Source organism: Physeter macrocephalus, chromosome 2 (genome assembly GCF_002837175.3).
Source record: "Physeter macrocephalus isolate SW-GA chromosome 2, ASM283717v5, whole genome shotgun sequence".
NCBI classification, from domain to species: domain Eukaryota; kingdom Metazoa; phylum Chordata; class Mammalia; order Artiodactyla; family Physeteridae; genus Physeter; species Physeter macrocephalus.
In genome coordinates this window covers 132,615,872-132,632,588 of record NC_041215.1, presented here as the reverse complement: position 1 = coordinate 132,632,588, position 16,717 = coordinate 132,615,872, and the positions used below count along the sequence as shown (strand labels likewise).

Below are 16,717 nucleotides of genomic sequence, written 5' to 3'. Positions count from 1 at the left end.
AACTTTTTTGCCTTTGTTGATTTTTCTCTACTAATCTGTTTTCTACTTCATTGATTTCTGCTCTTGTTTTTAATTATTTCCTTCCTTTTACCTTTGGGATTTAATTTAATCATATTTTTCTAGCTTCTTGGGTTGGTATCTCAGTTGTTTTTTAAACCTGCTTTTTTTTTTTTTTAAAATAAATTTATTTATTTATTTTTTGGCTGTGTTGGGTCTTCTTTTCTGTGTGAGGGCTTTCTTCAGTTGTGGTGAGCGGGGGCCAGTCTTCATCATGCTGCGCGGGCCTCTCACTGTCGTGGCCTCTCCCGTTGTGGAGCACAGGCTCCAGACACGCGGGCTCAGTAGTTGTGGCTCCTGCCAGACTTGGGAGACAAAAACTTGACTAAAAACAAGCAAAGCAACGGAACAGTTAGTCAGTATTTTGGAGCTATTTCTTGTAGAAGCAAAGAGCGTACACAATATAGTCTGTGTTTAAGTTCATGTTTTAATTAGACCACAGTTCACAAATGAAGTTAATGACCATGAGCTCATAGACAGTCTTAGGTTTTCATTTAAAACGATTGGATCAGTGTTTCAATATTTTACTGTTAAGTATGTTATCAGCTGTGCAGGGGCTTTTTTGTCTTGTTTTGTTTTTAAATAAAAATATCCTTCATAAGTTTGAGGAAGTTAGCTTGTATTTATAGTTGACTGATAGTCTTATCTCTTTTTTCTTTGAGGTTAATTTGTGCTTTTATTTGTCAGTATAACTTAACTACAATGGCTTGCAAACTTTTTTGACCTAAAAAATGCATCTTACATCACAGTCCAACCAACACACATGTATATAACTTGTGTACATATGTGTATAACTGAAGTGAGTTTGGCCAAAAATACCTATCCTAACACTGAATGTTCTTTTTTTTTAGACTTTTTTTTGAGTAGTTTTAGGTTTACAACAAAATTAACAAGAAGGTACAGAAATTTCCCATATACCCCCTGCCCACATACACGCGTAGGTGTTATCAACATCACTCATCAGGGTGGTGTGTTTCTTTTTTTTCCCTAAACCAAGGATGAGCTACATTGACACATCATAATTGCCAAAGTCCACAGTTCACCTAAGGTTCATTCTAATGAAGTAGATAGTATGGTACATTCTGTAGGTTTGGACGAAAGTATACTGACATGTATCCATTGTTATAATGGCATCCAAAGTATTTTCACTGCACTAAAAGAACTGTACTCTGTGTATTCATCACCCCTCTCCCCCAGACTCCTGGCAACCACTGATCTTTTTATTGTCTCCATAGTTTTGCCTTTTCCAGAATGGCATATAGTTGGAATCTCTCTCTTTCTTTTTCTTTTTCTCTTGAAAAGAGAGGTTCAAAGCCTTTCTATTGATGAGACCACTCATGGCCCACCCATTCAAGGGCTGGACGGGCTCTAAGTGGCAGGACTTCCCCACTAAATACTGCAGCTTGTCTTCCAGTATTGAACCCTGTCCCACAGGTCTTGCCCAGCAGCCACGTGAAGTGCAGGAGGACACATGTAGAGTATTTGTTCATAGGAAGGCCAAAAGTCTTATGCCCGTTATCACGATGAACCCAGACTCCTTTCGGGTGTGATATGAGCAGCTGATAGTTTTATCTTGAATAGAGGTTGGATTTTATCAAATGCTGTTTTGTTTACGTTTATTGATGTGATCACATGGCTTTTCTCTTTTATTCTGTTAATGTGGTGAATTCTGTTGACTGACCTTTTCAATGTTAAAGCAAATCTTACATTTCTGGGGTAAAGCACCCTTGGTCATGATATACTTGTATGTATTGCTATATACATTTGGCTCATATTTTACTAAGGATTTTGTGTCTATGAGAGATATGGGTCTTTAATTTTCTTTTTCTGTAATATCTTTGTCAGGTTTTAGTATGAGGATTATGCAGGACTCAAAAGAAGTTAGGAAATATTCCCTTTTTTATATTCTTGGAAAGGATTTCTCTAAGATAGATTATTATTTCTTTCTTAAATGTTTGTTGAAGCTAGTTAGACCTGGAATTTTTTTATGGTAAGGTTTTTAAATTATAGTTTTAATTTCTTTATTTGTGGAGTTGTTTCAGATTTTTTATTTCTTGAATTATTTTGGAAAATTATATTTTTTAAAGAATTTGTCCTTTTATCTATGGTGTCAAATTTATTGGCATGAGGTTATTTAGAATGTCTCACATTATCTTTTCTAGTGTCTGTAGGACCTAAATTTCCTCTTTTTAATTCCTGATATTAATAATTTGTGTTTGCTTACTTTTGTTTTTCATAAGTCTTGCTTAGGGCTTATTAAGCTTTTCAAAAAACAACTTTTTTGCCTTTGTTGATTTTTCTCTACTAATCTGTTTTCTACTTCATTGATTTCTGCTCTTGTTTTTAATTATTTCCTTCCTTTTACCTTTGGGATTTAATTTAATCATATTTTTCTAGCTTCTTGGGTTGGTATCTCAGTTGTTTTTTAAACCTGCTTTTTTTTTTTTTAAATAAATTTATTTATTTATTTTTTGGCTGTGTTGGGTCTTCTTTTCTGTGTGAGGGCTTTCTTCAGTTGTGGTGAGCGGGGGCCAGTCTTCATCATGCTGCGCGGGCCTCTCACTGTCGTGGCCTCTCCCGTTGTGGAGCACAGGCTCCAGACACGCGGGCTCAGTAGTTGTGGCTCACGGGCCTAGTTGCTCCGCGGCACGTGGGATCTTCCCAGACCAGGGCTCGAACCCGTGTCCCCTGCATTGGCAGGCAGATTCTTAACCACTGCGCCACCAGGGAAGCCCTAAACCTGGCTTTTAATAAATGCTTTTAAATCTATAATTTCCTTCTTAGTGCTAATTTAGCTGTAGCTAAATTTGACATGTTAGCATTATCTTTCAATTCAAAATATTTTGTAATTTTTCCTTCTGATTGTTTTATTGACCCATGAGGTTTTTGGAGGTGGATTGCTTAATTTCCAAATACTTGGGGAATTTCTAGTTATCGTTTTGTTATATCTATAAATTGATGTCTAAGTCCATTTTACTCTGAAAACATGGTCTGTATGATTTCACTTATTTTGAATTTTTTAAGACTTGTTTCATGGCTCAGGATATGGTCTGTCTTGCTGAATGTTTGTATTCACCAGTAAAGTTATTAATTTTCTGCAGTTGTTGGGTAAAGTGTTTCATAAATGTCAGCTAGGTCAAATTGGTTAATAACATTCTTTATTTCATCCCTATTCTTAACTAATTTTTCTGTCTTTTTGTTGTATCAGTTACTGAGAGTAGTTTTAAATCTCCAACTGTAATTGTACCTTTGCCCTTTCGTCCTTTTACTTTTGACAGTTTTGCTTCATGTATCTTGAAGATATATTATTAATTGACTACACATTTTGGATTGTTAATGGCCTCTTGACACCCTTCCTTTATCTCTGCTAATAGTCCTTACCTTCACATCTACCTTATCTGGTATTAGTGTAACATACAAGCTTTGTAATGCAAGTGTGTCTCTTGTAAACAGTATGAAGTTGGTTCTTGCTTATTTTGGAAAATTGTGATTTTTAAGGAATTTGTTCTCAAAGTGTCAAATTTCTTAGTATAAAGTTGTTTGAAATATTACCATATTATCCTTTTAATTTCTGTAGGACCTGTAGGACCCTATTTCATTTCTGGTATTGGTAATTTGTGTTTTTTAGCTTTCTTTTGCATCAGTCTTGCTAGGGATTTATCAAGGTTATTATACTTTTCTTTTTTAAAAATAATTAATTAATTATCTTAACTTTTGGCTGTGTTGGGTCTTTGTTGCTGCACGCAGACTTTCTAGTTGCGGTGAGCAGGGGCTACTCTTTGTCGCGGTGCACGGACTTCTTATTGCAGTGGCTTCTCTTGTGGAGCTCAGGCTCCAGGCGCGCAGGCTTCAGTAGTCGTTGCACGTGGGCTCAGTCGTTGTGGCTCGTGGGCTCTAGAGCGCAGACTCAGTAGTTGTGGCGCACGGGCTTAGTTGCTCCGCGGCATGTGGGATCTTCCCAGACCGGGGCTCGAACCCGTGTCCCTTGCATTGGCAGGCGTATTCTTAACCACTGCACTACCAGGGAAGTCCTAGGTTATTAAACTTCTCAAAGAAACAGCTTTGCATTTGTTGTTTTTCTCTATTGTTCATCTGTTTTCTATCAAATGATAGAGTTTGACAGTCTCTTCCTTTAAATTAGAATGTTCAGTCCATTTTTTTTTTATTAATTTTTTTAAAAATTAATTTATTTATTTTTGGCTGCATTGGGTCTTTGCTGCACATGGGCTTTCTCTAGTTGCGCAGTGAGCAGAAGCTGCTCTGTGTTGCAATGCGTGGATTTCTCATTGCAGTGGCTTCTCTTGTTGGGGAGCACAGGCTCTAGGCGCGCAGGCTTCAGTAGTTGTGGCACGCGGGCTGCTAGGTCATTGTAGCTCATGGGCTTTAGAGCACAGGCTCAGTAGTTGTGGCGCATGGGCTTAATTGCTCCGCGGCATGTGGGATCTTCCCGGACCAGAGATTGAACCCGTGTCCCCTGCATTGGCAGGCGGATTCTTAACCACTGCACCACCAGGGAAGCGCCCATTTATTTTTAATGTATTAAATTGTGTGGTTGAGTTTGAATTTATCATGTAGCCATTTGTTTTTTATTTGCTTCCCCTGTCTTTCTTGCCTTTCTTTCTTTCTGTCTTTCTTAACCTTTGCATTAATCAAGTAATTTTTAGTGTTTGATTTTTGTCTCCTCTGTTGACTTTTTAGCTGTACTACTTTAACTTTTTTACTCTAGGGATTATACTATACATAAGTTAATATTATAAATTACAGACCAGTAGTGTAACACTTCATGTACAAGGTAAGATGTACAAGGTACAGTAGTATAATTCCATTTCCCGACTTCCATCCTTTTCTGCTGTTGTCTTATATTTTACCATTATATGTAAATTCACCGTGTGTGTAGGTATGTATGTATGTGTGTGTTTACTTTAAACATTTAAGCAGCTTTTAAAGAAATTGATGAAAAAATCATGTTTTATTTTATCCATTCTGGTGTTCATTGCTCCTTCTTGCATGTCCAGGTTTGCACCTAATATCATTTCCCTTCAACCTAGAGAACTTCCTGTAGCGTTTCTTGGGCATCCAGAACTGCTGGCAAAAATATTCTCAGCTTTTGTTAGTCTGAAGTTTTTATCTTGCATTCATTTGTTTAAATGGTATTTTTGCTGGATATAGAATTCTTTTTTAAAAATTATTTATTTTTGGTTGCATTGGGTCTTTGTTGCTACACACGGGCTTTCTCTAGTTGGGTCGAGTGGGGGCTACTCTTCGTGGTGGTGTGCAGGCTTTTCATTGCAATGGCTTGTTGCGGAGCATGGGCTCTAGGCACGTGGGCTTCAGTAGTTATGGCACACGGGCTTCAGTAGTTATGGCACACGGGCTAATTTTTTAAGACTTGTTTCATGGCTCAGGATATGGTCTGTCTTGCTGAATGTTTGTATTCACCAGTAAAGTTATTAATTTTCTGCAGTTGTTGGGTAAAGTGTTTCATAAATGTCAGCTAGGTCAAATTGGTTAATAACATTCTTTATTTCATCCCTATTCTTAACTAATTTTTCTGTCTTTTTGTTGTATCAGTTACTGAGAGTAGTTTTAAATCTCCAACTGTAATTGTACCTTTGCCCTTTCGTCCTTTTACTTTTGACAGTTTTGCTTCATGTATCTTGAAGATATATTATTAATTGACTACACATTTTGGATTGTTAATGGCCTCTTGACACCCTTCCTTTATCTCTGCTAATAGTCCTTACCTTCACATCTACCTTATCTGGTATTAGTGTAACATACAAGCTTTGTAATGCAAGTGTGTCTCTTGTAAACAGTATGAAGTTGGTTCTTGCTTATTTTGGAAAATTGTGATTTTTAAGGAATTTGTTCTCAAAGTGTCAAATTTCTTAGTATAAAGTTGTTTGAAATATTACCATATTATCCTTTTAATTTCTGTAGGACCTGTAGGACCCTATTTCATTTCTGGTATTGGTAATTTGTGTTTTTTAGCTTTCTTTTGCATCAGTCTTGCTAGGGATTTATCAAGGTTATTATACTTTTCTTTTTTAAAAATAATTAATTAATTATCTTAACTTTTGGCTGTGTTGGGTCTTTGTTGCTGCACGCAGACTTTCTAGTTGCGGTGAGCAGGGGCTACTCTTTGTCGCGGTGCACGGACTTCTTATTGCAGTGGCTTCTCTTGTGGAGCTCAGGCTCCAGGCGCGCAGGCTTCAGTAGTCGTTGCACGTGGGCTCAGTCGTTGTGGCTCGTGGGCTCTAGAGCGCAGACTCAGTAGTTGTGGCGCACGGGCTTAGTTGCTCCGCGGCATGTGGGATCTTCCCAGACCGGGGCTCGAACCCGTGTCCCTTGCATTGGCAGGCGTATTCTTAACCACTGCACTACCAGGGAAGTCCTAGGTTATTAAACTTCTCAAAGAAACAGCTTTGCATTTGTTGTTTTTCTCTATTGTTCATCTGTTTTCTATCAAATGATAGAGTTTGACAGTCTCTTCCTTTAAATTAGAATGTTCAGTCCATTTTTTTTTATTAATTTTTTTAAAAATTAATTTATTTATTTTTGGCTGCATTGGGTCTTTGCTGCACATGGGCTTTCTCTAGTTGCAGTGAGCAGAAGCTGCTCTGTGTTGCAATGCGTGGATTTCTCATTGCAGTGGCTTCTCTTGTTGGGGAGCACAGGCTCTAGGCGCGCAGGCTTCAGTAGTTGTGGCACGCGGGCTGCTAGGTCATTGTAGCTCATGGGCTTTAGAGCACAGGCTCAGTAGTTGTGGCGCATGGGCTTAATTGCTCCGCGGCATGTGGGATCTTCCCGGACCAGAGATTGAACCCGTGTCCCCTGCATTGGCAGGCGGATTCTTAACCACTGCACCACCAGGGAAGCGCCCATTTATTTTTAATGTATTAAATTGTGTGGTTGAGTTTGAATTTATCATGTAGCCATTTGTTTTTTATTTGCTTCCCCTGTCTTTCTTGCCTTTCTTTCTTTCTGTCTTTCTTAACCTTTGCATTAATCAAGTAATTTTTAGTGTTTGATTTTTGTCTCCTCTGTTGACTTTTTAGCTGTACTACTTTAACTTTTTTACTCTAGGGATTATACTATACATAAGTTAATATTATAAATTACAGACCAGTAGTGTAACACTTCATGTACAAGGTAAGATGTACAAGGTACAGTAGTATAATTCCATTTCCCGACTTCCATCCTTTTCTGCTGTTGTCTTATATTTTACCATTATATGTAAATTCACCGTGTGTGTAGGTATGTATGTATGTGTGTGTTTACTTTAAACATTTAAGCAGCTTTTAAAGAAATTGATGAAAAAATCATGTTTTATTTTATCCATTCTGGTGTTCATTGCTCCTTCTTGCATGTCCAGGTTTGCACCTAATATCATTTCCCTTCAACCTAGAGAACTTCCTGTAGCGTTTCTTGGGCATCCAGAACTGCTGGCAAAAATATTCTCAGCTTTTGTTAGTCTGAAGTTTTTATCTTGCATTCATTTGTTTAAATGGTATTTTTGCTGGATATAGAATTCTTTTTTAAAAATTATTTATTTTTGGTTGCATTGGGTCTTTGTTGCTACACACGGGCTTTCTCTAGTTGGGTCGAGTGGGGGCTACTCTTCGTGGTGGTGTGCAGGCTTTTCATTGCAATGGCTTGTTGCGGAGCATGGGCTCTAGGCACGTGGGCTTCAGTAGTTATGGCACACGGGCTTCAGTAGTTATGGCACACGGGCTCAGTAGTTGTGGCTCGTGGGGTCTAGAGCACAGGCTCAGTAGTTGTGGTGCACGGGCTTAGTTGCTCCATGGCATGTGGGATCTTCCCGGACCAGGGCTTGAACCCATGTCCCCTGCATTGGCAGGCTCCTGCACCACCAGGGAAGTCCTGGATACAGAATTCTAGGTTAATAGCTCTTATTGGTTTTTTTCAGCACTTTAAAGATGTCATTTTATTATGTTTTGGCTTCCTTTTTTTTGGCTGAGAAGTCAGTGTTACTTTAATGTGTCTTTTTTTTCTGTCTACTTTTAAGATAATTTCTTCATTTTTGGTTTTTAGCAATTTAATAACAGTGTGTCTCAGTATGATGTTCTTTGTGTTTATTTGCTTTGTATTTGCTAAGATTTTTTTTCTCTGTGGCTTGAAATCTTTCTTCAGTTTTGGTCATTATATTTTCAATTTGTTTTTATGCCCCGTTATCTCTCTCGTCTTCAGAAATTACATTTACATATATATTGGACCATTCAGTATTTCCTCACTGGTCTTAGATATTCTAGCAGGAGATTTTTTTTTTTCCCCTCACCCTCAATTTGAATAATTTCCATTGATCCGTCTTCATGTTCATTGATTCTTTCTCCTACTGTATCCAGTCTTCTGTTAAGCCCAGCCAATGAATTAATGAATTCTTTTGCTTCAGATATTGTGTTATTCAGCTGTAGAATTTTTTCTTGGCTCTTATTTAAAGTGCCCATTTCTCTGCTGAAATTCCCCATTTGAAGCTACTCTGTACATCCTTTCCTGTAAATTTACATATTTCAATAGCTGTTTACTCTTGTAACATCTGGATTATTTCTGGGTCTGTATTTATTACCTTTTTTTTCTCTTTGCTCCATGGCATGTGGGATCTTCCCGGACCAGGGCTTGAACCCATGTCCCCTGCATTGGCAGGCTCCTGCACCACCAGGGAAGTCCTGGATACAGAATTCTAGGTTAATAGCTCTTATTGGTTTTTTCAGCACTTTAAAGATGTCATTTTATTATGTTTTGGCTTCCTTTTTTTTGGCTGAGAAGTCAGTGTTACTTTAATGTGTCTTTTTTTTCTGTCTACTTTTAAGATAATTTCTTCATTTTTGGTTTTTAGCAATTTAATAACAGTGTGTCTCAGTATGATGTTCTTTGTGTTTATTTGCTTTGTATTTGCTAAGATTTTTTTTCTCTGTGGCTTGAAATCTTTCTTCAGTTTTGGTCATTATATTTTCAATTTGTTTTTATGCCCCGTTATCTCTCTCGTCTTCAGAAATTACATTTACATATATATTGGACCATTCAGTATTTCCTCACTGGTCTTAGATATTCTAGCAGGAGATTTTTTTTTTTCCCCTCACCCTCAATTTGAATAATTTCCATTGATCCGTCTTCATGTTCATTGATTCTTTCTCCTACTGTATCCAGTCTTCTGTTAAGCCCAGCCAATGAATTAATGAATTCTTTTGCTTCAGATATTGTGTTATTCAGCTGTAGAATTTTTTCTTGGCTCTTATTTAAAGTGCCCATTTCTCTGCTGAAATTCCCCATTTGAAGCTACTCTGTACATCCTTTCCTGTAAATTTACATATTTCAATAGCTGTTTACTCTTGTAACATCTGGATTATTTCTGGGTCTGTATTTATTACCTTTTTTTTCTCTTGTGAATTGACTGTGTCATCTCTTGGTTATGAATCACATTGTCCTATTTGCATGTCATATACTCTTATCTTGCCTACTGGACATTGTGGATGATGTGTTTTAAAGGTTGTGGATTATGTTACTGTTGGGTCTGTATTTACTACCTTTTTTTTCTCTTGTGAATCGACTGTGTCATCTCTTGGTTATGAATCACATTGTCCTATTTCTTTGCATGTCATATACTCTTATCTTGCCTACTGGACATTGTGGATGATGTGTTTTAAAGGTTGTGGATTATGTTACTGTTTTTTAGAAGGTTTATTTATTTATTATTTTTGGCTGCATTGGGTCTTCGTTGCTGCATGTGGGCTTTCTCTAGTTGCAGCGAGCGGGGACTACTCTTTGTTGTGGTGCGCAGGCTTCTTATTGCAGAGGCTTCTCTTGTTGTGGAGCATGGGCTCTAGGTGCGTGGGCTCAGTAGCTGTGGCTCACGGGCTCTAGAGCACAGGCTTAGTAGTTGTGGCTCACGGGCTCAGTTGCTCCGCGGCATGTGGGATCTTCCCGGACCAGGGCTCGAACCCGTGTCCCCTGCATTGGCAGGCTGATTCTTAACCACTGCACCACCAGGGAAGTCCTATGTTATTGTTTCTAAAGGGTTTTTCATTACATTCTAACAGGCCATTAAGTAACTTTGAATCATGTTGATCCTGTGGGAGCTTCATTTGGGGCTTTGGTAGGGTGGATCTGTTGCATTTAGCTGTTAGTCCTAGGGAGTAGCTGTTAGTCTTGGGGCCTGGATGGTCCTTCCTCTTAAGGCAGAGGTTAGCAAACATGGGAAAACTATGGCTTGCTGCCTTTTTTTGTACAGCCCCCGGGTAAGAACTGTCTTTATATTTTCAAACAGTTATCTTTAGAGAGGTGCTCAGGTTTGCCTCTTAGCCCACAAAGCCTAAAATATTTACCGTCTGGCCCTTTATAGAAAAGTTTGCCAATCCCTGACCTGAGACATAGCCCTTCTAGGATTTCAGTGGAAAGCCTGAGGTGTTTGTCATATGCTTCTAATTTGGCAGGACTTCAACTCCATGCTTTTCTTGTTTTTTTTTTTCTAAACTATCTTAATTTATTAATCCATTCACAACATGTTTATTTAACTCTATGCTCTTTCTACCCAGCAGCAGGGTGCTAAAATCTCTACTCAGATCTTAAATCTCCCAGCTGTTGCTTTCTGCTCAGTTCCTTGGGTCTCAGGCTGTCCATGTACCATATAAGACTCAGCCAAGGATTTGAGGAGGATTTGATAGAGATTTGGGGCTCCTTTATGGGATTTTTTTTTTTCTCTTTCACTTTCTAGGCTTTGTGGCATTCTCAAATTCTGTTTCCGTAGTCCAGTAAGACTCTTGCCCTTTGCTTGAACTCTCTTCCGCCATGCTCTGCTACAAACTGGGAAGTGGTGGGTTAATGCAGGACTCACCTAGCTTGTTTCCCTTTTGAAGGATTATGTTCCCTCCACTTTAGGTCAGCTTTTGGTTACTCTCCAAACAATTGTTTTCATTATTTTGTCTAAAGTTTATAATTTTTAATCAGTGGGGTTAGTCCAATTAAAAGTTCTCTGCCATTACTGGAACCAGAGTACACTGAAGTTTGAGGTTTAAGAGTTAATCCTCAACTATCAAACAAAGAAAAGATTCGCTATACAGAAAGTATTCATTACTCAGAGGTTTCAAATTATTATTTTATTGTACTTAAATTAGCTACAAGACTATATTACCATCTGTTATACACAGTGTTAACAATAATGCCTTTGGGTCATATGCCCTATACCCTTCTGTTTGATTAGAGAGTATACATTATCATAAATTCTTCCTTTCCAAGAAAAAATGAGAAAATCACCTTTCCGTGTTGATTGATGATCTAAGCAAATGTTACATATACCTCCCAAGTGATTTTCTACATAAAGTAGTTTGTACTGAGAGAAAAGGGGAGACACAAAGCCACATAGAGATTAAGGAATAAAAGAAGAGTAGAGTAGGGGATGGGGAGGTGGGATAGGCAATGGGGAGAGAAGTTTTTTTCTTCCTAATCCTTTAGGTAGAGGAACTTGAGAAATAATAGTCTTTGAGATTATGACTTAAACCTTTCAGTGTTTTGATTTCCTGAGCTAGGCTGTCAGCCTCTGGGACAGACGACACTTAATTTAGTTAATGTAAGCTTATAATTATGACTATATCCCAACAGTTTGTCTGAGTCACTAGTTTTGAAATTATCTTCTATGGTACTTCATTGTATAATTGCCTTTGTTTTGTGCTCTGTTTGGATTGCTTTAAACATTTCAGCAGTGTTTGTTCTATCTAATCTGTTTCAGTAAAGACTTTTTAAAAACAGTGTTACGAGGTATAATTAAAGTATTTTTAAGATTGTGTCATGGCAGCTTTCTCCCTTGGTATAACTGTTAGACTGTTTAACAGAAATCACTCTGGTTTTTATTAAATGTTTTATTATGGCCCAAATGAAATTTTTTTTCCTCTTATCTGATCAGGCCAAAAAGTTGACGTTAAAATATCCAATCACAGAAAGGGAGGTAAAGATTTTGTAATCATGTCAATGACATTTTTTTTCATTAACCTAATGTTTGTTTTTTTTCTGTATAGTTTTTACAGCTTCATTCTCAGATATTTCTGCTCAGTTCAGATGAAAGTACAGTTAGTCTGTTGAAGGACTGTTCTCTCCAGGCTGAGTCTGATATACGAAGAAGTGATCAACAACTTTTGAAGACGCTTACTTCAGAACCCCCAGAATTAAATGATAGACCCTCCTGTCCCCACTGGTTTGATATAAACGATTCCAAAGTCCAACCAATCAAGGAAAAGGATATTGAACAGCAATTTCAGGGTAAAGAAAGTGCCTACATGTTGTTTTATCGGAAATCCCAGTTGCAGAGACCCCCTGAAGGTATGGAAAGATAAATGTCCCTATTTGATCACTTTAGAAGATAAATATTGAATGGTATTTGAAAGTCTACCCTTTTAGAAGAAGGTTTACTCTTGAAACATTTTAAAATATTTTCAAGGTAACCATAAGAAATATACCGGAAAAAATTCTGTTCTGTCCTTTTATGAAGATTATATATTTCTGGTTTTTTCCCCTGTAATAGTATGAGGCTATAGTTAGATTTTCAAAATTGCATTTTCTTGGATCACATCTTGTTTCCTTGTTGTGTGGGCAGACATGACTGTCCTCTGCTCAGGCTTCTCTCTGCAGTTTGGCCATGTGTTGTCTTTGAGTTGCAAGCGGCCTTGGTCTTATTTTCATGTGTTCTCTTTTATTTTCCTTTCTTTTTTCCTTTTCCTCAAGGTAATAAGTCTTTAAGCAATTGAAATATCTCTGAAGCCCTCTGTTGAATCTTCTAAGAGAGTTCATACCATGGTGGAGATTAAACACTGAGACCCACAGTGATAAATTTTTGAATTGAAGCTACTGACATGAATCAGTCTGTAAGACTTTATTTGATCACTTCCCAAAATTTATGCAAAGTAAAAAATCCTAACTGGGAAAGCTCTTTAGACTGAGACATATCTATGCTTAGAGATGAGGATACTGTTCTTAGAGAGTGAGCATAGTGATCATTTTTGTAAAGAATAAGAATAAAGCAGTTACGACTTGCAGATGAATCAAAGGAAATTAACTCTCTGGATCAGAAACAATTACATAACTGTTCTGTTGACCAGAAGGGGCTTTGTTTTTTTCTGAGGGGAAAAAATATGGTAATCGTTCTAATAAAAATATTGGGGAGCTGAATTCACAGTTATAGAAATATATATCAATTTCTTCAGATGACGTATTGTCCTCTTCACTGAATTGAACTTTAGTGTGTACATGATTGGAATATGTACCAAGTGACAGTTTTCCACTTAGCTTAAGATTTGAATAAAGATCCAACCAAAATCTTGATGGACTTTTTTGGGGGATGAATGGATGGAACTTGGCAAAATGATTCCAAAATTTACCTAGGAAGATAAATTAATGAAAATTGAAGAAGGGACTGCTCAAGGAAAATTTACTGTATCAGTGTAAACATATTTATAGTGCTGTAGCAATTAAGACAGTGTAGTGCTAATGCAAAGAGGTGGACAGACCATTGAGCAGTAAGCCCAGAAGTTGATCTAAGTATTTTTAATCCATGAAAAGGTAGCTTTTCAGATAAATAGGGGGAAAATGAATTAATAAATACAACTGAGAAGTTGGTTAGTTGCTAATCACTTGAATTAGCAGTTAGTACAATCAAGTGATTATATTTATCACTTGCATGAAATTATAGTTCCTTTAATGTTTATGTAAAAAAGGAGCCTTAAAATGCATAGAATATAAATATTTTTCTGATCTTAAGGTAGAGAAGACCTTTCTAAGCATAAAAGCAATGAGAAAAAAATTGAGGAAAAGTGATATAAACCTTATTACAGAATACCAAAAGGCAAATGACAAGCTAGTGGAAAACAGCAAAATGTAGGACAAATTTATTTCCCCTATCTGTAGAGTGCTCTTACATTTATTCCATTGTGCTCAGTAGTAAATTGGGAAAAGGATATAAATAACTAATGTACAAAAGAAGAAATAAGAACAACCAATAAACTGCAAAAAAAAAAAAAAAAAAATTCCATCTGGCCCATAACCAAAAAACATGAATCATAACAGCAAGAGTTGAAGAAATGGAATTCTCTAGTTTGGCTTAAAGAACTGTTTACCTTTCATATGTTTTAATGTTTTCAATTTGAAGATGGGAAAACTGAGATCCAGAGAAAATTCATGTTCACACAGGCAGTAGAAGCTTTCCTGGCTCCCAGCGAGGTCCTTTCTAGTTTTCTGTGCTTCCTCTTCAGCAACCAGTTTTTATGTAGTCAGCACAAGTTAATGGAAAATTTTGTTCACAGCTCGAGCTAACCCAAGGTACAGGGTTCCATGTCATTTGCTGAATGAAATGGATGCAGCCAACATTGAACTACAAATAAAAAGGTAATTTTAAATTACTTTCAGAGTTTGAATAGTTTTTCTGGGGGATGAGGATCTAATTTAGGTCTTAAGTATTCAGTAATGACAATTAAAGAGGAAAAAAAGTCAGCTGTTTAATGCCAGTGTCTTTTTATTAGCTGCTGAATTTTTATACTGAGAGTATCTTTTACTTTGAAATTACCCAGTGAGAGTGAATGAAATAATGACAAATGGCCATCGCTAAGTAGAGATTGAAGCCTAAGAAAACTAGAGAAATCTGTGAGCACGTAGTTGTGCTGAATGAACTGTGTCCTGGCCTGTCAGATTATTCCCTCGGCACAGACAGAGCCTGTTGTGAAAATTCCCCCTCACGTGTAAGTGGTTTGTGAAGCACTGGCCTGTAGTGACATCAGACCAGAGGTGGGCAAAGGGGAGGAAATGTGGAGTCTACACACTGTTTGGCTTAATGTCAATCTTGGCCATAACCCTACAATGGATTATTAAAGGGATGGTTTGTGAGAACTCGATGATACGAACATTCTCTTTTGAGGTCTAACCTTGGACCGTGAAGAACTGGTTCTTTATTTGCTCTCTGGGTCGGTGGGGTGCTGGATTAGGGAAATGGATGTTCCCATGGTCTCCTTGTGGACCCGAAGGGCTGATTACGTAGCGGGGATGTGTTCAACATTTTTATCATTTATTTGAAGCTGAGAAAAACAAATAGATTGAATGGCAAATTAAGATCAGAGGAGATCTCAACAAAATTCAAGACACTAAAACTATAAAAATTTAACAGAGTAAAATATCTTAAGTGCGAAAAATAACCAACTTGCATGAGTGGTGTGGATTAGCAGTTGGTATGAAAAACAAAAACAACCTATGGGGTTTTAGTCAGCGAGCACTAAGCTTTTTAATGTGGTCATTGAAAAGCTAATGCTGTCTTTGACCACGTTCACAGAATGGTGCCTGAGGTACCGGAACGGTGGCTATAGCTTCACCCAGCTCTCCGTTGGTGGGGCTGCCTGAAGGGTTTTTGGTGCTGTGCTCCACAGCAGCTGAATGGGTTCAGAAAAGTGTAGCAAGCGCCCGGCTGCTGCTGAGGCTATTTGACTTGGAGAGAGCAGGCTCCAGGGATCAGGAGCCTGACTTCAAATAGTTTACGGGAGAGTCTGTGGGGTCTAGGTGAAGCAAGGAGAAAGTAGAAGTTGTAAATCTAGCACTTACCACAGTTATAGGAACGTGTTTCCAGCATTTTGTTCATAATTATAATCTCAGTATTGGACGAGTTCAAGCGTCAGTATTTGTTCAGAGTAACATTGCGCAGTGTGCATTACAACCATCTTCCTTGGAATTCACGGTGGCAGAGCTATAAATTGAGAAACTAAACCGAGTCATTTTGGAGCATGGAAGAAATGGCTGTTAATTATAATTACTTAGGTGGAGTGGAGAACTTCTTTATATTGTAAATCAAATATTTTTGGTTTGAGATGAAACAGTATCTGTTGTAAAAACATGGCATTTATGTATTTTTTATGCCTCTTTTAAAGGGCAGAGTGTGATTCTACAAACAATAATTTTGAATTGCATCTCCACCTCGGCCCTCACTATCACTTCTTCAATGGGGCTCTGCACCCAGTAGTCTCTCAAACAGAAAGCATGTGGGATTTGACCTTTGATAAAAGAAAAACTTTAGGAGATCTTCGACAATCAATATTTCAGGTAATTTAGCCTCACTTACTCTGAATAGACATTAAGGTCTGTCTTAAGCTGGATTCTCCTTTTCAAACTTCTGTTGAGGATACAACTATTTATTTTTCACAGCTGCTTAGGAAAATCCTACATCTACCACTTCCATAGAGGGATGGTCCAAATGTTCTCCCCTCACTTGTAAGTCTCTTAGAGAGGCTTTTCTGCACAATCAAGACTCACAGAGTCCTGCCAGCAGGTTTTCAGGGGAGAATCAAGCCTGGTATATTTAATCTGGGGGAGAGAAAGAGTATAAGGTTGTCTCTTTGGGGCAAAATAAATGAAAGAGAATTGTTTTTTAAAAGGAGTAAAAAGATAGATAATTATGTTGCCTAAAACCAAGAGCTACTAAACAAATAAAAGCAACTAACTTTTCTACCTTTCAGTGTAGAATAACATGTATCAATAAGATTCCTGGGGCTTCCCTGGTGGCGCAGTGGTTGCGCGTCCGCCTGCCGATGCAGGGGAACCGGGTTCACGCCCCAGTCTGGGAAGATCCCACATGCCGCGGAGCGGCTGGGCCCGTGAGCCATGGCCGCTGGGCCTGCGC

General features: G+C 37.9%; 1 protein-coding gene and 1 pseudogene across 8 annotated transcripts in view; one reads left to right on the top strand and one right to left on the bottom strand.

Moving 5' to 3' along the window:
• Nucleotides 1-16,717, top strand: part of USP40 (ubiquitin specific peptidase 40) — a 97,446-nt gene that overhangs the window by 27,966 nt on the left and 52,763 nt on the right. For 7 of the 8 annotated variants that reach the window (XR_008619321.1, XM_055090599.1, XM_007103190.4 and 4 more), the window contains 3 exons: nt 12,087-12,387; nt 14,364-14,445; nt 15,969-16,140. Coding sequence is in view for 7 of the 8 variants with exons in the window: in XM_055090599.1 (XP_054946574.1) it covers nt 12,087-12,387; nt 14,364-14,445; nt 15,969-16,140 (555 nt within the window). In the remaining variant the exon portion in view is untranslated. Of the gene's footprint in view, nt 1-12,086; nt 12,388-12,827; nt 12,930-14,363; nt 14,446-15,968; nt 16,141-16,717 lie in introns of those variants that run through there. The other variant, XM_055090611.1, reaches the window with a different exon arrangement.
• LOC112065162 (uncharacterized) lies at nt 1,527-1,621 on the bottom strand (annotated as a pseudogene).